The 22,291-nt window shown below is 45.7% G+C and overlaps 1 protein-coding gene across 1 annotated transcript in view; it reads left to right on the top strand.

The window, feature by feature from the left end:
• Positions 1-22,291, top strand: part of MUC6 (mucin 6, oligomeric mucus/gel-forming) — a 55,934-nt gene that overhangs the window by 16,850 nt on the left and 16,793 nt on the right. The window contains exons 17-35 of the mRNA XM_074586819.1: positions 915-967; positions 1,070-1,179; positions 1,953-2,104; positions 2,835-2,976; positions 3,447-3,557; positions 5,022-5,207; positions 5,668-5,907; positions 6,885-7,041; positions 7,794-7,937; positions 8,459-8,521; positions 10,940-11,113; positions 12,204-12,473; positions 13,596-13,826; positions 14,552-14,599; positions 15,046-15,489; positions 16,646-17,086; positions 18,038-18,478; positions 19,635-20,075; positions 21,027-21,467. Of these exons, the coding sequence (XP_074442920.1) occupies positions 915-967; positions 1,070-1,179; positions 1,953-2,104; positions 2,835-2,976; positions 3,447-3,557; positions 5,022-5,207; positions 5,668-5,907; positions 6,885-7,041; positions 7,794-7,937; positions 8,459-8,521; positions 10,940-11,113; positions 12,204-12,473; positions 13,596-13,826; positions 14,552-14,599; positions 15,046-15,489; positions 16,646-17,086; positions 18,038-18,478; positions 19,635-20,075; positions 21,027-21,467 (4,289 nt within the window). The remainder of the gene's footprint in view (positions 1-914; positions 968-1,069; positions 1,180-1,952; positions 2,105-2,834; positions 2,977-3,446; positions 3,558-5,021; positions 5,208-5,667; positions 5,908-6,884; positions 7,042-7,793; positions 7,938-8,458; positions 8,522-10,939; positions 11,114-12,203; positions 12,474-13,595; positions 13,827-14,551; positions 14,600-15,045; positions 15,490-16,645; positions 17,087-18,037; positions 18,479-19,634; positions 20,076-21,026; positions 21,468-22,291) is intronic.

Here is a 22,291-nt window from a genome sequence, read left to right as displayed (position 1 = left end):
GGCCCCATCCTCCTGACACCCACCCTTTAAGTATTTATAAGCATTGATAAGATCCCCCCTCAGGCGTCTTTTTTTTAGTCATCACTACATCCCATCAGCAGGCATATGTTTAGACATTTCCAGGAAAGCATGACATTATCATGCATAATGGTTACTTGGGAAGACAAGCACCATAACTCCAAACGTCCCTCCTTCCTCTTTCTTTACCTGAGCTTTTATTACTAAGCATGATGTTATATAGTATGGAGTATCTCTTTGGTCAGTTCGGACACACCCCTCTCAGCTTCTTGTGTGCTCCCAGCTTACTGGGAGGGACAGCATGAGAAGCAGAGACAGCCTTGACATTGTTCAGCAGTAGCTAAAACAACATCGTGCTATCAACACTGTTTTGTTCACAAACCCAAAACATAGCACCATCGAGCTGCTACAAAGAAAATTACCTCCATTGCAGACAAAATCGGTACAGTCTCCTTTACTTTTAATAGCAAAGGTTTATTTTTTAAGACATCTTTTTTGCCCTTTCCTAAGGTACATAGATTCTTAAACGAACAAAAAGCATTTGACTTACCTTATGCTTGGAAATGCTAAGGAAAAAATTAGAAATAGGTAAGATCTGATTATTCCTAATAGGAGATTTTGTCAACAGCATCTGGAGAGCTATATACAAACCTCAAGAATTACTTGATAGGTCATCATAATAGTCACTTTCAAAAACAATGTTACTGCTGTATACTACAAAAAGGGAAGAGAGGCAAGTTGAGTCACATACCATTTTGAAGGATGAGGAGAAGCTAGTAACATAAACCAAATATTTCCAGTGGGGAGAAACATGAAGACATTTTGCAAAAAAATTAAAATTTCTTTCTTAGGAGAGAATTGCATTGAAATTTCTTTTTTTTCTGTTCTCCCCCTAGCTATTGCGTTAACGGGAGGCTAAGTTGCACAGGCAAACCTCAAAACCCTGCAGGTATGGGTCTGATGTGGTTTACTTAGAAACATCTTTTCCTCTGTGTTGTAAAATTGCTCCTTCACAATCTCTCTATTGTTTGTTTTTCCTCCTTTTTCCTAGAAAGCTGCAAAGCTCCTAAGAAGTATGTATCATGTTCTGACGCTTTAGAAAACAAGTATGGAGCAGCATGTGCCCCTACCTGCCAGATGCTGGCTACTGGAATTGAATGTGTGAGTTCCACAGCTCTGGGGATATTTACCTTCTTGAGAGAGGAAGAATGGTTTAGATGTTACTTAGAACTTGACCATGTTCCTTAAATGAAAGGAGATATTTCTTTTAATGTGATACAGTTAAACATCTGACTTGTTTCCACAGACTGTGGACACAAAAAATTTACATATATTCAAGAAGTGATTAAAGGAATTAAATTGCATGAATTAAAGAATTAAATTCTATTAAATGAATAGAATAAAAATCCATTAAAAGTTCTAAACTACAAGGCTAGCACCTTCAGGTACTCCATAAGCTGCATGTTACTGGAAACTGATAGAACATGTGGTTTATGCTTCCTGTTCTATTCTTTCCCAGCTATCTGCTGCTGATGGTCACAGGATGCAGGAGACTTAGTCTAGGTGGACTTCTGGTCTGTCCTGATAGGTTTATCTTATACATTTATATTAAGGAAACAGATTAATTGGAAGAATTATAATAAGCTTCCTTGATATAAAGAAACTTTTGTTGTACTTTGTCTGAAAGATTGGTAGCAATGAAAGATAAATTTTTCAGAGTGTTCAAGTATGTTTAATATCTCACACAACAGGTATATCTTACAACTTTGTTGAAACTAATTCAACTGACTGGTATATTAGTACAAAGAAAATTACAAAACTGAAATCAAATCAAAACTAGAACTTAGCACAGGTTCACTCTTGACACCATCCACATACAAGATAAAATGCATCTCACATTTCTTTTCATTTTGCAACCTGTTGATCTTTACCAGATACCCACTAAATGTGAATCAGGCTGTGTCTGTGCTGATGGGCTATATGAAAATCTCGATGGCGGGTGTGTCCCAGCTGAGGAGTGTCCATGTGAATATGGTGGTCTTGCTTATGGAAAAGGTGAACAGATCCAAACTGAATGTGAGATCTGGTAAGAATCACACAGTTTTCCATTGCAGAACCTCTGTTTCACTAAACTGTACAATTACATAACAAAAGTTAGTTGACAGGAGAGTAGGAAATGTCAACAGCTGAACGGAAGGAATACAGTGAGAAAGCACAGAGGTGATAACGAGAAGCTTAACATTTGACAATGTATATGTATAGAAAAAAGAGCCATGATACTGGCTTTCAGGGATAATTTCTGTCATATGCGTATCCAGGAATAAGGGCAGCCAGTAGGGCCTGTAACTGTGAACTACATAAGGTCAAGGATTAACAGCTCCACCTAAACAAAGATGAGGGTGTGATCTTCCTTCTTTTCTGTAGATAAAAGCAACCCCCCAGAAGATTGTTTCCATCTCTTTAGTAGCATTCTCAAAGTACTTTACTCCCTTTCTGGTTACTAGCCTAGTATTAAAAAACCGCCACCACCACCCAAACTACGTAGAACAGTGACATCTTTTCTCATTAATAGCAAAAATAAAGGAGTTCTATATTCTTTCTTTCATTAAAAAAGAAAGCAAAAATTACTTAAGTTTTTCCTTTATCATGAATTAATTTTCTAGGCAGTCCATAAACTGTAGTTGTGGTTCTTTCTTGGTCACAGTGTACACAAGTCAATTAAATGAACATTTTAGATATAAAATTGCATTATATAAAAAGTAGGTTAAGGTTGCGTTTCTTTGAAATGTGAATGTGGTTTCTTTTCTCACTCCCAGCACTTGCACAAAAGGCAAATGGAAATGTGTTCAGAAATCAAAGTGTTCCTCAACGTGTAATCTGTATGGAGAAGGCCACATCACTACTTTTGATGGACAGCGTTTTGTGTTTGATGGCAACTGTGAATACATATTAGCTATGGTAATCTGCCTCTTACCACTTATTTCAGAGTATCTTAGTATGAAGAAACAGCTTGATTTATATGACTAATGAAAATACCCTAGGATGCATCTATAGAGCATCCTATAGAGCACTTTGAATCTTTATAAATACTTAATGTGGCTTAATATTTTCTGCTTATTTCAATACATAAGATGAAAATACTTCTCAAAACAGTTTTTTCATGCAATTACAACCAATTTTAGATTTAATAACATGTTTAAATAATCATTCTGTGTATTCTGTACCAGCCAACTATATCTTTTAGGGAAGTGATGTCAGTTTGACTGCCAAACCAGAGGTCATCACCTCCCAAAACAGGCAGAATCAGAGTCATGACATGTTTAATCTTTCTTTACTTTTTTATGCTTTTATGTTTTAAGTTGGAAGACTCAAGACACAGATTCCATTGGGTCTTTGTGCTTTTTGTGGTTTGTTTTGGTTTTTTTTAGGATGGCTGCAGTGTTAATAGACCTGTTTCCTCTTTCAAAATTGTTACTGAGAATGTCATCTGCGGGAAATCAGGGGTTACATGCTCCAGATCCATCAGCATTTACCTTGGGGTAAGATCTTCATCCTGCTGTTATCCAGCTGAATAGCTATTTTAAGACCATGTTTGCTTCCCTTTTGGAAGCTTTAGCTGTGTCTTTGAAGTGATGTCTTGTAAGTGAAATTATGTGCTAAACCTAGAGCTTCAGTTTTAGTAGGAATTGCCATCGGTTTTTTTTTTTCAATTCTTATGTCAGTGATTCAGTCCCCAGACTTCTTGCCTATGCAGAAGCTGTAAAATTTTGAACTTTACTGACTCAGCTCGGTCAAAAGATACTGATCCCTCCACGCCCCACCCCCGCCAAAGTCAGGAAAACAATAGCGTAGAACTGAGGAATTCTCATCATGGATGATTAGCAAAATCTCTCAAAATTTCTCTAAGTCCAGGTAGTATCTGCAATTCAAAATATATCCAGATCTTACCTGAGATATATCCGTGAAACTACAGCAATGAGCAGTTACCTCATTTCCACTGCTGTGTGACAGCTTCCAGAACTGGATAAGTTTTACTGTTCTCAGTTCTATGGGATAGTAATGCCCAATGGTATCAGAACATCTCAGAGTCCTTCATTATTTGACAGAGAGAAGAATATGGACAGTTGAGATTTTATCCCAAGGAACAGTCACTACAAGCAGTTAGCATTTGCCACATTACTGACTAAATACTGGCAGTTTCACCTAGTCAGTGCCGTGGTGAAAAAGTTTGTTCACTTAGGATCCAGTTTCATAAGCGCATTCTCCAGTCAAACCTTTCTGTCGATTATCTAGACATTGAAACACTGCAGTATGGCAGGAGTAAAGTTACAAGAGTACATGTGAGAGTGGGAGACAGTAAAAGAGCTCAAGACAGAGTGCTATTTTCTCTGTAACTTTTTAATTATCCTTAGGAACACTTGAAAACATACTTCCTCTACTCTGCTGGCTGCACGTAGATGATGATATTATTTCCACCAAATGCAGTCAGAGTGCTAGCACACCTAAAAACAAGGGTTAAACAATGTCAGATATTTTTGTTTCCCATGAAGATTTGCATAAGCATACAAAATAATTCCAAGGGGGTAAAAAAGCCTGTAAAATAGAATCATAGAATAGTTTGGGTTGGAAGGACCTTTAAAAGTCATCTCATTCAACCCCCACTGTGATGAGCAGGGGTATCTTCAACTAGAGTGGGCTCCTCAAAGCCCCGTCCAGCCTGACCTTGAATGTTTCCAGGGATGGGGCATCTACCACCTCTCTGGGCAACCTCCTCCAGTGTTTCACAACCCTCAGCATAAAAAATGTAGTCACTCCATCACAGAAGGCTACTAGGTTGGTCAGACAGAACTTGCCCTTGGTAAAACCATGCGGGCTGTCTTGAATCACCTCCCTGTCCTCCATGTGCCTTAGCATGGCTTCTAGGAGGATCTGTTCAATGATCTTCCCAGGCTCAGGGGTGAGGCTGACAGGTCAGTAGTTCCCAGGGTCCTTTTTTATTTCAGAATTTGACATTCGTACTGCGAGATGAAACCTTCACTATTTCTGGGGAAAATCCTGGAGTGCGATATAATGTGAAAAAGAACGCCCTTCACCTGATGTTTGACATCATTATCCCCAGAAAATACAACATGACCCTCATCTGGAATAAGCACATGAACTTCTTCATCAAGATCTCTAGAGAAACACAGGTATTGCAGAATAACTTCCTCAGTAAACTGTCCTTCAATTCAGATTGAACTGCACATTTGGTGACGGTTGCCTTGACTCTAGATGATGACAAAAGTTTTTCAGAGGTGCTACTAGCAATTAATTTTCATCATTACCTCCAAAAAGGCAGAGATTTTCACTAGAGGATGATTTTTATGTGATTACTCTACTGCATTCAGGAAATTTTTGAGCAAAGTACTTGCATTTTATACAACTGCATGGTTGAATTTGATATCTAAATGATGACAGTTTACAGTTCAGAGGAGAAATACATTCATTCACTGATGAACAGAACCTCACGCACAAGATGCTAAGAATGTACAAGAGAGTATTTGCAGATCACATTCAGTACGAAAGCACAGGAAACTCAGTAATCGGAAGTGAAGAAATCAAAGTAATTGTAAATTGCTGAACTGACATTGCTGCTTTCATTTAATCTAGGAAACTATATGCGGTTTGTGTGGGAACTATAATGGCAATATGAAGGATGATTTTGAAACTCGAAGCAAATATGTAGCATCAAATGAATTGGAATTCGTCAATTCTTGGAAAGAGAATCCTCTCTGTGGGGATGTATACTTTGTAGTGGATCCCTGTAGCAAGAACCCTTACCGTAAAGCATGGGCAGAAAAGACGTGTTCCATCATCAACAGTCAAGTCTTTTCTGCCTGTCACAACAAGGTAAGAATTCATTTGACTTTCTTTTTATTTATAAGCACAATCTGCGTTCTACCAAAATCCTCACGCTCCAACACTTGATTTTTCTCTTCCCCAGAATGCTTTAATAATATATATATACAATGTTTTATGGCTATGTTTTAATAAAGCATATATATTAAATGTTTTGTGGCTCTCATTTATGTTAATCTTCACCCTTTCCTACTTTCACTTTACCAGCCCTTTTGTAAGCACAAAAGCCTAAGTATGGTATTAACTAATGAGTTAAAAATATCAGAGAGAAAAAGTACCAGAAATTAGTTAGTCTGTTGATGATGCGTGATACTGATCAATGCACTGTTTATTCTTTTGAAACCATTTAGCCTTTGTTAGAAACCAAACTTAAGGAAAGCCCGTAAACACTTGTTCTCATGAATAAATCAACAGCATGACTTAGAAGATGCAGATCAGCCCAAGAGCAAGATATCATCAACCCCCCTATTTGGTTTAAATTGCCTACTTTAGCAGACTTTATTGAAATGAAAGTATCACAAGGTTCATCAGAACCAGGCCTTCTGAAGCAAAAGATCCATCTTCACGAGGTGAAAACAAGTGAGAAATGTGGAAAATGCTGCAGTGCTCATGCATATCCATGAAGGGTGTACAACTGACAAACTTAGACACTTGTGCCTGAATGAATGTGGGGGTTTGCAATTTTTTTTTTAGCTGACTATACATAATATGTTCAGGACTAGTATGAATTTAGAAATACAGATCTGGCAAAACATCATCAGTTTCTATTCTGGATGTGGAGATACCTGTGCTCTTGCTAAGAAGACTTGTGTGAAGTGGGGCTGCAATTGCTTTGACAAGTGTTCGGAGGAAATAATAGTTACTCTCACTTAATGAAACATGTACTATTTAGCCCAGGGAAAAATATCTTCTTAACAAATAGGCACAAATAAATCATAGAAAATTCATTACTTCCTTTTCCAATGCAGGTGAATCGTATGCCCTATTATGAGGCCTGTGTTCGAGATTCTTGTGGTTGTGACATTGGAGGGGACTGTGAATGCATGTGCGATGCCATTGCAGTATATGCCATGGCATGCTTAGATAAAGGTATCTGCATTGACTGGAGGACCCCTGAGTTCTGTCGTAAGTTTCTGTAAGCTGTCTTTAAACAGGTTAAAGAGATTATTATTGTTACTGTGCATGTTATTAATATGGCAATATAGGAAATTGCCTAAAAAGCGCCTCCTAAGTTGCATTTTCTTTATGGGCAAATAGTTGGCTTCAGTCACCTGGGGTTTGAAATCTGTAGGTTTCATTTGTGCTAAATTAAGCAAAATATTATATCTCTTTTACCATGGAGTAATGAGAGAGAAAATAATGCGGTCACAGAAGGCAAGCTGTTTCCTCTGCTGCCACTGCACAGTGAACTGTCAGTTTGTCAGCAGAGGGAGTATGAAGTTGTAAAAAAGTATGTTTCATTTTAGCTATGATGAAATCGCCTTCTGTGTGGGTGTCAAGGAAATAAAGACAGATGAGTTGGCTGGATGACTGTAAAACAGGACAAATCTATCAAAGTGTTCCAGAACACTGTATATGGAGGAAAAAAGAGGATGTGTTATAAATCAATGCTAGCGTTGTCATCTTTGATGGTTTCTTTTCAACATTTTACTACATTATGCATTAAAAATTGTGGACATGCCTGCATAGTGCATTTTCAAAAAGGAAACTGACTTCACTGGAATGTAAATTTCAATTTACATCATAAGTTAATAACTTCAGTGACAAAATTTTTAATTCAAACTGTTTATTAGTTTTGTCTTTTCTTTAGTCCTTTGAAAATAGCATGCCATTAATTTGAAAAATTCTGATTTCTCTCTTGCTTTTATCTTTTTTAGCTGTCTACTGTGAGTATTACAATTCTCATAAAACAACAGGAAGTGGTGATACTTATTCCTATGGCTACAACAATAACAACTGCACCTGGCATTACAGGCCTTGTAATTGTCCAGATCAAAACTACAAATATGTCAACATTGAAGGTAATAAGCTATACTGGTGTAAACCAGGAAACAGTAACATAGTAATTATTTTCAGTGCTCTTTTAAAATCAGCCGTACCGCAGTTAAATGATGGTATTCTAATTGCTGCTATTTTTGAAGCAGTTTTGCTGATCTTTTACCTTACTACTACTGCTTTAAATATGTAATCAGTTTGGTACCTGTATTACATTTAGCTTTATATTGAGCTCAGCCTGTCTTGAGGAGAAATTTTCTGGCCTGCACCAAATCAAAAGAATACGCTGTACTTAGCTAAGAGAACATGTGGAAAAAGTAGTTAATATTCTTATTAGACAAATGGATATAGTTGTAGAAAACAAAAAAATTACTACATAGGCAGACGCTTATGCTGAGAATGACATTGGAAATGCTTACCTGAATAGATGATGTTGCGATCAATACAAATTTCTAAGAATAGAAATGTAAGATATTAGATTGTAAATGGTATAAATTAAATGTTCTCTGAGAAATGTAAAACAAACTTCTCTTTCCCCTTTTTTCAGGCTGTTACAACTGCTCTCATGATGAATACTTTGACCACGAGATGGAAAGATGCATGCCATGTGGTAAGCAGCAACCTAAATACTCATTCTCTTTCTCTACAGTAACTACGTGAGGGGCTGGCCCAGCAAAGCCCTGGGTCTCAGATATATTCAACACCTTTCATAAAAAAAGAGAATATATAGAGTAGGATCAGACCTAGCTAATGAACTCTACTTAGCAAATCTCTTTTTAGAGACATTTTTTAAAAATTATTTTAACTTAAGGTTTATTCCCATATGGTTTACTTCATTGAAAACCTATCTTATTAAATAGTGGTTTGGATAGACTCTGTCTGTACAGTTTGGATTTTCATGCAGATGTAAAAAAAGTCAAGGACAATTTTTATCATATTTCAGAATTCTAACCCGTGTAACCAGGATCTCAGCTAGTGATCTCATTTACGTACCAAAACCATTATTCCTGAAAAGTGAAGTGCCCTTAAGCATAAAAATCATAAGAAAGGTACTCGTGTTCATTATTATGATGAGATGTATTGCTGTTATTGTTTAAGTCCTTTGATGTAAAGTTTACCACTGAAATATGTAATATTAAGCATTTTCAGGAATATCTCACTAATTAACACAATCCCTAGAATCCAATATGAAATTTGCCTCATTTGGAATATTTTAATATGCTTTCATGCACAAACTTGACCTGTTCTACTTTTACACAACAGGACATGAAAGCACTAGTACCACACCCGAAACGTCTTCACCTTCAACAGGTTAGTTTATGTAGTTGACCAAACAATGATATGTGTTTATGACGTAAGCAATATCTTTTTTTGCATGATATAGTGGCAGCACCACTTTTACATGCTAAGGTGCAATGATAACAAATAACTTGGTATCTTAAGTATCACTAAAATTTTCCCAGAAATATTTGTGAGACATCTTAAGAAAAAAAAATTATTGAGAGAACAGTGTTTCCTGAGTGTAGTTGGGCAATCCAGATATCAGTAATGAAATATCTCTGTTAGTGAATAAGGACTTCTATCTTGTCTCTGATGGACAGTGGGAAAGAGTGCACCCTCAGCAAATTTGCAGATGACACCAAGCTGAGTGGTGCAGTTGACACGCCTGAGGGACAGGATGCCATCCAGAGGGACCTGGACAAGCTCAAGAAGTGGGCCCATGTGAACCTCATGAGGTTGAACAAGGCTAAATGCAAGGTCCTGCACCTGGGTCAGGGCAATCCCTGGTATCAACACAGGCTGGGGGATGAAAGTATTGAGAGCAGCCCTAAGAAGAAGGACTTGGGGGTACTGGTGGATGAAAAGCTGAATGTGACCCAGCAACGTGCACTATCAGCCCAGAAAGCCAACTGTATGCTGAGCTGCATCAAAAGTAGTGTGGCCAGCAGGTTGAGGGAGGTGATTCTACCCCTCTACTCCACTCTGGTGAGACCCCACCTGGAGTACTGTGTCAGCTCTGGAGCCCTCAGCACAGAAAAGACATGGATCTGTTGGAGCAGGTCCAGAGGAGGGCCACAGACATAATCAGAGGGATGGAACACCTCTCCTCTGAGGACAGACTTGAGAGAGTTGGGGCTGTTCAGCCTGGAGAAGAGAAGGCTCTGGGGAGACCTTACTGCAGCCTTCAATACTTGAAGGGAGCTTATAAGAAAGATGGGGACAGACTTTTTAGTAGGGCTTGTAGTAGGAAGATTCAGACAAGATATAAGGAAGAAATTTTTTGTGCTGAGGGTGGGGAAACACTGGAAGAGGTTGTCCAGAGAGGTGGTAGATGCCCCATCCCTGGAAACATTCAAGGTCAGGCTGGACGGGGCTTTCAGGAGCCCACTCTAGTTGAAGATATCCCTGCTCATCACAGTGGGGGTTGAATGAGATGACTTTTAAAGGTCCTTCCAACCCAACCATTCTATGATTCTACAATGTACAAAATCCCTCAAAAATTTCATCACAATTCTTAGCAATGAGCGTCTGTATAACACTTCGACAATTTAACAAGGACTTCATGGAAGTGTATGACTGAGTATACCAAAACCCTATAGCCTGATCCAGGAAAGCAATCTATATGTATTGATTTGAAATTTGTTAGAAATTCCATTAATTCCCCTGAAGACAGATGGTATTGGGAAAATGTTACGTTGTCAGCTGTGTGAATGATAACATACTGTTCCATCTCTGCTGCTATGCACAAGTATTTATGCCAAATTCACTTTAAAGTGATGAAGAAAAATGTATAAAGCTTCTGCAAGAATATCTGTTTAAGGTATTCACATAATAGCAAAGGAGTAGAGGAGTAACTCGTGTCAAATCTTTCCTCTAAAAGGTAATGGTTTTTAATAGTAGTTGCTATTAATATTTATTAAGATAGTGTTTTTACTTCAAAAATGTTATGTTTGGTATGGTATGTTATAAATAGATTATCGAGAACTATTTCTTACCCTTTTTTTTTTTTCCTTCTTAGTATCAACAGTGCAGCCTAAAGTAACGAGAAGCTCTATCACAAGTACCCTACCAGCAGTACCTAGTATTTCTTCTTCTGCAGCTACTGTATCAACTGAGACTACAAATCCAACAATTACCTCAAAAATTACAATTCCAGGAACTTCATCAGCATCACCTCTTGTCACAATAAAGTCAACAACTGGTAGGTTTTCATTTTTACTCTCTAAACTAAATCATAGCAAATCCACTCTATACATACAACTCTATTATGAAAGTATTGCAAGCTGTCTCAACACCCAAGAATGTGACTCCAAATCACGAAGCAGGCAAAGCAGGCTTCCAGAAAGGAGTTTGTAAACCAGAAATGTTCAGAAGTGTAGATTGAAAGTGCGTGGAAACAGAAAGGCTATAGACACTAGGTTAAAAATACAACCAAAAATCACTTGCGTGATTCATCTGAGAAACACATTAGAAGTTCTATAAGTAGTGAGCCAGCTCAGCTTCAGCCTCTTTTCCACAACTGGTTTAGTTATACAGTCATATTCAAGGAGCACCCAATCTATTAACTCTGAATAATGTAAGCAAGGTCCAAAGCAGAATAACACGGATATCAATGCAGCAGATTTGTCTAGGATTCTGAAGTCCTGCTCTCAGGAGGATGACACTTCCAACATAAATTACTTTCTGATTCTATTGCTTGTGGAGACTCAAAAGAACAGGTAGCTTCCCACCAACATGCACTTCAACTAATAAGCCATCCTGGACCCAGGCTATCAGGGAAAGCAAAGTTAAAAAGGTCCCACAGGATTCAAAACACAACTTCAAAGGCTGACATTGTGACAGATGATTTATGCACTGGAACAAGGGAAGTCCTATAGTATGATGTTACTTAGCTTTGCAATGCAAATTACGGAAAGCTGAAACTGTGGTTGATTTGGAACATAAGAATAGCCAATGAAATTGGCATTTGGGCAAAATCCATACAGACTTTAGGCAATAAGTGACAACAAAGCTAACTTCTTACAAAAATTATATAAAAAACAATCTAATACAGGCAAAATACAGAAAATGAGAATAGAGAAAGATATGAGACAGCAGAAAACAAACACGAGTAGAGAAAGTTTTGGCAAACTTATGAGAATATGAATACAAACAATTACACAGAAAATATTCAAATGATCAATGGTGAAAACTAGATCTCTGAAACATGGGTAGCTTCTTCATAATTTATTTAGTTTTAATTATTCAGTGAATTGATTACTCACGTTATTTATTTACCTTTACTCCAAAAGAACATACAACAACAATTTTTACCACACCAAACATGACTACAACCATCACTACCCCTTCCATAACTACTACAAGAAAAAGAACCATGACCACTAAACCAAAGCCTACGCCTGTTGCCTCATCAACTGCTGCTTCGACAGAGACGGAAAGAGTAAGATTCACCATACCACCCTTCAAGACCACTACCAAGAAGGAAATAACAACCACCTCCATACCTACTCAAACCACATCTCAGATCACAACTCTCAGCGAGCCTAAACTAACAACAGTAGGTAAGTATCACTTTTTGATATCTGTCAGGTGAAGCCACCACTCACAAGACATGTCAATGTATTCCTTATGAAAAACCCAAGCATTCTTACTAGTTGTCTTAACAGTGCAAATAGATAGGAAAGGAACAGATAACTAAAGAAGTGTGATAAAAACAGAAATTTATGTTTCTTGCCAATGGATCAAGCATCTGACATGTAAATACCGTCTTAAACCTAACATTTCTCTTTAAGGCCATACTCTATACTTCCTCCGAATTTAAGCAAAATCTCTCTATGCTTCCACATGAGTTCTTGAAAACTCAGAGGTGGCAGATAATGTGTCCCCCCTAGCCATTGTAACAAATTCCCCAAAAAATAAATATTGGAAAAAGGAAATTACACTTTGGGATGTCAGGTACTCCATATGCCAGCAAGGACAGTCTCTTCTGAGGCTGTATGACAACGTGAATTGCCAGGTTAGCAACCGACACCAGAGGTTAGGACAGTGTGTGTGGGGAAGTCTAGTGTAGTAGGAGGGCAGGTGTACACTCTCTCCCAACCCATGCATCTCCCACAAAATACTATTGGGCTGCACACACCTGGGTCATCGTGTGACGGCAGTTACATCTTCCTCTGAGTAAGTATCACAACCCACTTTAACTAGGAACCTTACCAGCTCCCAACCATTACTAATATCCATTACAGAGAGTGAAGGAACCCAAGCAACCACTTTGTACCACCAAGTCCCAATAGGTGAGTGAGAGGGAGCTGAGAGATTGCCTTGACCTAAGACTGCTTCACTTAGCCCAGCTCTCCCAGAGGATGTTCCTGCCCAGTCTGGAGCACCTTGGAGGGGAGACATGCACATCCAGAGAGGCTCTCCTTCCCTCAGGAGCTCCAGGAAGAGGCAGGGGGTGCTGAATTGTCAGAAGGCACACTTCAGGCCCAGTTCTTCCCCCATATTTTTTTGGGAGGGAGCCACTGGCCCATTTCTCGTCTTGCCTAGTAAGACTCAGTGGGGTCCGGTCCTCCCTTTCTTGCCCCCACTCATGCCCTGGGGCTTCTGCCTGGGAATTGCACACCTCCTTTGTCTTACCCTCTTGCCCTGACACTCTTGATCAACTGTTGCTTTTCTCTCTGTAGTTGTCACCCACAGAACAACGACGCCACAGGTTGTGCAGCATCTGGTAACACAGAAGACCAGCCCTGCCACATCCACCAGCAGCACCTCTGTCATGAGAGGGACCAGCCCTGCCAGCAGCCCAGAAGTTCCACTGACAAGGATGTTTCCAAGTCCCGCCTCTTTACCTGCCATCTCAGCCTCATCTGCTTCTTCCCCCTCCTCAACTGTGTCCTTGACACCATCACAACCTGGTAAGGCTCCGTCCTGTGCTTCCTGCTGCTCTGCCTGCTCCTTCCAGCTCGCACCATTTTCTCCTAAGCAGCACATCCCACACAAGCTTCAATTTTGGTATTCATTCTCAATTCCCACTGCCCTTTACAGGGGACTCCTGGGACCCAGGCATATCGTGGGACATGATCCTGCACATGACCCTGACTGCATCCTCCTCCGTTGCCACTTCAGGGTTTTGGCTTTGGGGCACAGGCCATTATTACTGTACAGACATCCATGGCTTCCTGCCCCACAGCTAGCAATCAGAAACAAGCTAACACACAGTCCCTCCCTTTACGGTGGTACCCTGAGAATGCACAGTGGAGGCAAGAGAAGGCAGTGAAACTGGAAACTTGTGTCTAGTTTACACCTCAGGACAGTTTGGGTTGAGAGACAAAATACAAGGAGTGGTCTCCATCAAGAAGATACCTGGGGTCTGGCACAGCCATTACAATGTGGGTCAACAAATGCCACCGCCTTGACCAATGCTGACCCTGTGTTCAGAAGAGACACCAGTGGAGGGTGGGCAAGGTGTACACTCAACTGCAGGCTAAAGTTCTCGCACTTAGAACCATCTAAGTAGGAGTTGTCTGGGTTTTCTTGGTGTTAAACAGGATAGGCACCTTTAAGGAGATACCACAACGTGCTTTGCCTAGAATCCATCCCAAGACTCAACCATTCTTTTCTCTCATCCCTTTCTTTGTAGCAAGGGAGCCAACCAGAGCTAAGACTCCAACTAGTAAAGTAGTAACAGGTGAGTGCTCTGGTCAGGGGAGAGATAAGAGTCATCCATGGCCTATGCCTGTCCCTTCAGTAGCCTCAGATCTCCCATGGATCCTGTCCAGCACAGTCTGCAACAGGCACATAGTAGACTACCTGTCAACAAGTGGAATCTTACAAAAAAGTAGCGGTTCTTCTTCCCCTCTCAAGACTACCAGGAGGAAGGAAAAAGAGATAAATTGCTAGAGGACATCCTTCAAAACCATCACAAGCCTGCAATTCTCAGATGAGGAAGGACGGGATGGGAAATGCTGGGGGTCATGGCCATGTTCGTTCACTTTTAAATCAACCAGAATTAATGAAACATGGTCTTCACTTCCTTCTCTGCTGCTATCAGAAAGTTTCTACACAGAACAGCCAAGATCATGTGCCTTTCCATTTTGCCTGGTCACCCTCAGCTGCCCTGTGCTTTGCTCCCAGCAGCCTTCACCCACGAAAAGACAACCGTGCCACACATTGTGCCGCCTCTGACCACGCAGAAGACAACGGCCACCACCTCTGCCAGCAGCACCTCCAAGACCTCTGTCTCCAGAGAGGCCAGCCCCGCTAGCAGCACAGAGGTCCCTCTGACAAGCACCTCTCCAGGTCCCAGCTCTCCGCCTGCCCCCAGCAGCCCGCTCAGCACCCGCCCGCCACCTGCCACCACTTCCACGCTCTCCTCCACATCAGCCCCAGCCGCCACCCCGAAACCTACACCTACGACCCTAAGGCCCAGGCCCTCTTCCCTGAGGACCAGCGCTCCAACAGAGTTGCCTGCATCGGAGTCATCCGCGCCCTTCACAGCCAAAACCAGCCCGCTGCCATCGCCTGCTTCTTCTCCCTCCTCAACCGTGTCCTCCACGTGGCTGAGTTCCTCGCAGCCCGGTAAGGCTCCCTCCTGCCCTTCCTACCAGTCCGACTGTGCTTCCCAGCTCTCACCCTCCCATCCTTTATTCTGTTTTTCCTTCCTAGCAGCGGCAGCGCACGCCGCTTGGCCTGTTGTTTTAGTACTTGCCCTCCGTTCCTTTGCCTTTGGCGTCGGCACTTTGGTATGGCCTGCCTTTGGATATGGCCCGCCTTCGGTATGGCCGCGGGCACAGGTTTCTCCAACAGAGCCTGGCCTGCAAGTCTGGGAGGGGGCAGAGGGTATGCCGTGCCTGTTCCTTGGAGGGAGACACAGCATCTGGAGAGGCTCCTCTTCCAGGGAGAGGCAGAGGCTGCTTGCGCATGGGAAGGCACCCTTTAGGCGCTGTCCTTGTCCCCGCTTTTTGGGGGAGGAACCGGATAGGGAGGCTGAGGGCAGGAGGCAGGGACCCACTCCTCTCTGCCCCCAGCAAGACTCAGTGCAGCACAGCGCTGCCTTTCCTGCACATGCCCCCGTGTCATGGTTTAACACCAGCTGGCTGGCAACGAGGACCATGCAGCCACTCGCTCACTCCCTGCCCCCTAGCAGGATGGGGGAGAGAATCAGAACGGTAAAAGTGAGTAAACTCATGGGTTGACATAAAGACAGTTTACTAAGTAACGCAAAAGCTGCGCACGCAAGCAAAGCAAAACAAGGGTTTCGTTCACTACTCCCCATAGCAGGCAGGTGTGTTCAGCCATCTCCAGGAAAAGCTGCGCTCCATCATGTGTAACCGTTACGAGGGAAGCCCAAGGCTGTAATTCCAAATGTCTCCCCCCTCCTTCTTCTTCCCCCGGCTTTCGACACTGAGCATGATGTCATATGGTATAGAATATTCCTTTGGTCAGTTGGGGTCAGCTGTCGGCTTTGACTCCTCCCAGCTTTCTGTTCGCTCCCAGCCTACTGGCTGGCGGAGTGTTGTGAGGAGCAGAAAGGGCCTTGACTGCTAGGCAACAACCAAATCTTCAGTCTTTTACCAACACAGTTTTCGTCCCAAATCCAACACAAAGCACTATGTCAGCTGTAGTAAGAAAGTCAACTCTATGCCAGCTGAAACCATGACACCCCAGACCGGGGTTCTGCCCACCTTTCCCTCTTGACCTCGTCCTCAGCTGCCCTGTGCTTTGCTCCCGGCAGCCTTCACCCACGAAAAGACAACCGTGCCACACATTGTGCCGCCTCTGACCACGCAGAAGACAACGGCCACCACCTCTGCCAGCAGCACCTCCAAGACCTCTGTCTCCAGAGAGGCCAGCCCCGCTAGCAGCACAGAGGTCCCTCTGACAAGCACCTCTCCAGGTCCCAGCTCTCCGCCTGCCCCCAGCAGCCCGCTCAGCACCCGCCCGCCACCTGCCACCACTTCCACGCTCTCCTCCACATCAGCCCCAGCCGCCACCCCGAAACCTACGCCTACGACCCTAAGGCCCAGGCCCTCTTCCCTGAGGACCAGCACTCCAACAGAGTTGCCTGCATCGGAGTCATCCGCGCCCTCCACAGCCAAAACCAGCCCGCTGCCATCGCCTGCTTCTTCTCCCTCCTCAACCGTGTCCTCCACGTGGCTGAGTTCCTCGCAGCCCGGTAAGGCTCCCTCCCGCTCTTCTGAGTTCTCTTCCTGTTCTTCTCAGCTCTTATTCTCCCTTCCTTCCTTCTTTCCACCTATGTGATGTTCCATCATTCTTCCAAGCAGTGTTCGCCGCTTGTGCCATTTGTTTTGGTGCGTGGCCGGCCCGGGGTGTGGTGCTGTGCTGCGCCTGTGCACTGACTCTGGCTGGGGTGGTGCTAATTTTTGTCCTAGCAGGTTTTCTGGTGTTGTTTTTCAGATGTCTGTCCAAGCCAGTGTTGATAGCACCCAAGTTCTTTAACTGTTGCTGAGGAATGCTAGCACGGCATCCCCGATTTCTCTGTTTCTCCTTTTGCCTGCCAGGGAGTGGGCAAGAGGTTGGTTGAGGACACAGCCAGGATAGCTGACCCAACGTGAGTGACCAAGGAGATCCTCCGTATCACAGAATGTCATGCTGAGCAGTAAAATGCGGGCAGGGCAGGGCAGGACAGGACAGGGGGATTTTCCCTAGTACCCGTTGCTCAAAGGCTGGCCGGACACTGGCCACCAGTGGGAGACGGTGAGTGCATCTAGTGGGTGGTTTTTGGCTTTTTTTCCCTTTAGTTTCTTTGCTTCTGAAAACTGTCTGTATCCAGATGTGTGGGGGTGTTTTTGCTTTTGCACTTGCAATTCCCCCCCCATTCACGCTCAGAGGGAGTGAGCAAGTTGCTGGGTGGGCACTTAGCATATAGCCAGTGTCGACCGCCTGCTGACTGGCACACAGCTTGGCCCCACCTGGGTGTAAGCAGGACAGGGAAGCTTAGGGAAGGAGCCAGAAGCCCAGTCCTGCCTCCTGTCCAGTGAGACGCAGTGTGATAGCAGGCTGCTTTTCTTGCCTGAGGCCCCAGCCCAGGGCTTCTGCCCTGCTCCTTTACCTCTTTCCCTCTTGGTCTGCCACTCTCGCTCAACCTGTGCTTTCCACCCGGCAGCCTTCACCCACGAAAAGACAACCGTGCCACACACTGTGCCGCCTCTGACCACGCAGAAGACAACGGCCACCACCTCTGCCAGCAGCACCTCCAAGACCTCTGTCTCCAGAGAGGCCAGCCCCGCTAGCAGCACAGAGGTCCCTCTGACAAGCACCTCTCCAGGTCCCAGCTCTCCGCCTGCCCCCAGCAGCCCGCTCAGCACCCGCCCGCCACCTGCCACCACTTCCACGCTCTCCTCCACATCAGCCCCAGCCGCCACCCCGAAACCTACACCTACGACCCTAAGGCCCAGGCCCTCTTCCCTGAGGACCAGCGCTCCAACAGAGTTGCCTGCATCGGAGTCATCCGCGCCCTTCACAGCCAAAACCAGCCCGCTGCCATCGCCTGCTTCTTCTCCCTCCTCAACCGTGTCCTCCACGTGGCTGAGTTCCTCGCAGCCCGGTAAGGCTCCCTCCTGCCCTTCCTACCAGTCCGACTGTGCTTCCCAGCTCTCACCCTCCCATCCTTCATTCCGTTTTTCCTTCCTAGCAGCGGCAGCGCACGCCGCTTGGCCTGTTGTTTTAGTACTTGCCCTCCGTTCCTTTGCCTTTGGCGTCGGCACTTTGGTATGGCCTGCCTTTGGATATGGCCCGCCTTCGGTATGGCCGCGGGCACAGGTTTCTCCAACAGAGCCTGGCCTGCAAGTCTGGGAGGGGGCAGAGGGTATGCCGTGCCTGTTCCTTGGAGGGAGACACACCATCTGGAGAGGCTCCTCTTCCAGGGAGAGGCAGAGGCTGATTGCGCATGGGAAGGCACCCTTTAGGCGCTGTCCTTGTCCCCGCTTTTTGGGGGAGGAACCGGATAGGGAGGCTGAGGGCAGGAGGCAGGGACCCACTCCTCTCTGCCCCCAGCAAGACTCAGTGCAGCACAGCGCTGCCTTTCCTGCACATGCCCCCGTGTCATGGTTTAACACCAGCTGGCTGGCAACGAGGACCATGCAGCCACTCGCTCACTCCCTGCCCCCCAGCAGGATGGGGGAGAGAATCAGAACGGTAAAAGTGAGTAAACTCATGGGTTGACATAAAGACAGTTTACTAAGTAACGCAAAAGCTGCGCACGCAAGCAAAGCAAAACAAGGGTTTCGTTCACTACTCCCCATAGCAGGCAGGTGTGTTCAGCCATCTCCAGGAAAAGCTGCGCTCCATCATGTGTAACCGTTACGAGGGAAGCCCAAGGCTGTAATTCCAAATGTCTCCCCCCTCCTTCTTCTTCCCCCGGCTTTCGACACTGAGCATGATGTCATATGGTATAGAATATTCCTTTGGTCAGTTGGGGTCAGCTGTCGGCTTTGTCTCCTCCCAGCTTTCTGTGCGCTCCCAGCCTACTGGCTGGCGGAGTGTTGTGAGGAGCAGAAAGGGCCTTGACTGCTAGGCAACAACCAAATCTTCAGTCTTTTACCAACACAGTTTTCGTCCCAAATCCAACACAAAGCACTATGTCAGCTGTAGTAAGAAAGTCAACTCTATGCCAGCTGAAACCATGACACCCCAGACCGGGGTTCTGCCCACCTTCCCCTCTTGACCTCGTCCTCAGCTGCCCTGTGCTTTGCTCCCGGCAGCCTTCACCCACGAAAAGACAACCGTGCCACACATTGTGCCGCCTCTGACCACGCAGAAGACAACGGCCACCACCTCTGCCAGCAGCACCTCCAAGACCTCTGTCTCCAGAGAGGCCAGCCCCGCTAGCAGCACAGAGGTCCCTCTGACAAGCACCTCTCCAGGTCCCAGCTCTCCGCCTGCCCCCAGCAGCCCGCTCAGCACCCGCCCGCCACCTGCCACCACTTCCACACTCTCCTCCACATCAGCCCCAGCCGCCACCCCGAAACCTACGCCTACGACCCTAAGGCCCAGGCCCTCTTCCCTGAGGACCAGCGCTCCAACAGAGTTGCCTGCATCGGAGTCATCCGCGCCCTCCACAGCCAAAACCAGCCCGCTGCCATCGCCTGCTTCTTCTCCCTCCTCAACCATGTCCTCCACGTGGCTGAGTTCCTCGCAGCCTGGTAAGGCTCCCTCCCGCTCTTCTGAGTTCTCTTCCTGTTCTTCTCAGCTCTTATTCTCCCTTCCTTCCTTCTTTCCACCTATGTGATGTTCCATCATTCTTCCAAGCAGTGTTCGCCGCTTGTGCCATTTGTTTTGGTGCGTGGCCGGCCCGGGGTGTGGTGCTGTGCTGCGCCTGTGCACTGGCTCTGGCTGGGGTGGTGCTAATTTTTGTCCTAGCAGGTTTTCTGGTGTTGTTTTTCAGATGTCTGTCCAAGCCAGTGTTGATAGCACCCAAGTTCTTTAACTGTTGCTGAGGAATGCTAGCACGGCATCCCCGATTTCTCTGTTTCTCCTTTTGCCTGCCAGGGAGTGGGCAAGAGGTTGGTTGAGGACACAGCCAGGATAGCTGACCCAACGTGAGTGACCAAGGAGATCCTCCGTATCACAGAATGTCCTGCTGAGCAGTAAAATGCGGGCAGGGCAGGGCAGGACAGGACAGGGGGATTTTCCCTAGTACCCGTTGCTCAAAGGCTGGCCGGACACTGGCCACCAGTGGGAGACAGTGAGTGCATCTAGTGGGTGGTTTTTGGCTTTTTTTCCCTTTAGTTTCTTTGCTTCTGAAAACTGTCTGTATCCAGATGTGTGGGGGTGTTTTTGCTTTTGCACTTGCAATTCCCCCCCCATTCACGCTCAGAGGGAGTGAGCAAGTTGCTGGGTGGGCACTTAGCATATAGCCAGTGTCGACCGCCTGCTGACTGGCACACAGCTTGGCCCCACCTGGGTGTAAGCAGGACAGGGAAGCTTAGGGAAGGAGCCAGAAGCCCAGTCCTGCCTCCTGTCCAGTGAGACGCAGTGTGATAGCAGGCTGCTTTTCTTCCCTGAGGCCCCAGCCCAGGGCTTCTGCCCTGCTCCTTTACCTCTTTCCCTCTTGGTCTGCCACTCTCGCTCAACCTGTGCTTTCCACCCGGCAGCCTTCACCCACGAAAAGACAACCGTGCCACACACTGTGCCGCCTCTGACCACGCAGAAGACAACGGCCACCACCTCTGCCAGCAGCACCTCCAAGACCTCTGTCTCCAGAGAGGCCAGCCCCGCTAGCAGCACAGAGGTCCCTCTGACAAGCACCTCTCCAGGTCCCAGCTCTCCGCCTGCCCCCAGCAGCCCGCTCAGCACCCGCCCGCCACCTGCCACCACTTCCACGCTCTCCTCCACATCAGCCCCAGCTGCCACCCCGAAACCTACACCTACGACCCTAAGGCCCAGGCCCTCTTCCCTGAGGACCAGCGCTCCAACAGAGTTGCCTGCATCGGAGTCATCCGCGCCCTTCACAGCCAAAACCAGCCCGCTGCCATCGCCTGCTTCTTCTCCCTCCTCAACCGTATCCTCCACGTGGCTGAGTTCCTCGCAGCCCGGTAAGGCTCCCTCCTGCCCTTCCTACCAGTCCGACTGTGCTTCCCAGCTCTCACCCTCCCATCCTTCATTCCGTTTTTCCTTCCTAGCAGCGGCAGCGCACGCCGCTTGGCCTGTTGTTTTAGTACTTGCCCTCCGTTCCTTTGCCTTTGGCGTCGGCACTTTGGTATGGCCTGCCTTTGGATATGGCCCGCCTTCGGTATGGCCGCGGGCACAGGTTTCTCCAACAGAGCCTGGCCTGCAAGTCTGGGAGGGGGCAGAGGGTATGCCGTGCCTGTTCCTTGGAGGGAGACACACCATCTGGAGAGGCTCCTCTTCCAGGGAGAGGCAGAGGCTGCTTGCGCATGGGAAGGCACCCGTTAGGCGCTGTCCTTGTCCCCGCTTTTTGGGGGAGGAACCGGATAGGGAGGCTGAGGGCAGGAGGCAGGGACCCACTCCTCTCTGCCCCCAGCAAGACTCAGTGCAGCACAGCGCTGCCTTTCCTGCACATGCCCCCGTGTCATGGTTTAACACCAGCTGGCTGGCAACGAGGACCATGCAGCCACTCGCTCACTCCCTGCCCCCCAGCAGGATGGGGGAGAGAATCAGAACGGTAAAAGTGAGTAAACTCATGGGTTGACATAAAGACAGTTTACTAAGTAACGCAAAAGCTGCGTACGCAAGCAAAGCAAAACAAGGGTTTCGTTCACTACTCCCCATAGCAGGCAGGTGTGTTCAGCCATCTCCAGGAAAAGCTGCGCTCCATCATGTGTAACCGTTACGAGGGAAGCCCAAGGCTGTAATTCCAAATGTCTCCCCCCTCCTTCTTCTTCCCCCGGCTTTCGAC

Source organism: Larus michahellis, chromosome 4 (assembly GCF_964199755.1).
Source record: "Larus michahellis chromosome 4, bLarMic1.1, whole genome shotgun sequence".
Lineage (NCBI taxonomy): Eukaryota > Metazoa > Chordata > Aves > Charadriiformes > Laridae > Larus > Larus michahellis.
Note: the sequence above shows the minus strand (reverse complement) of the source record. Positions and strands in the feature narration are given on the sequence as shown.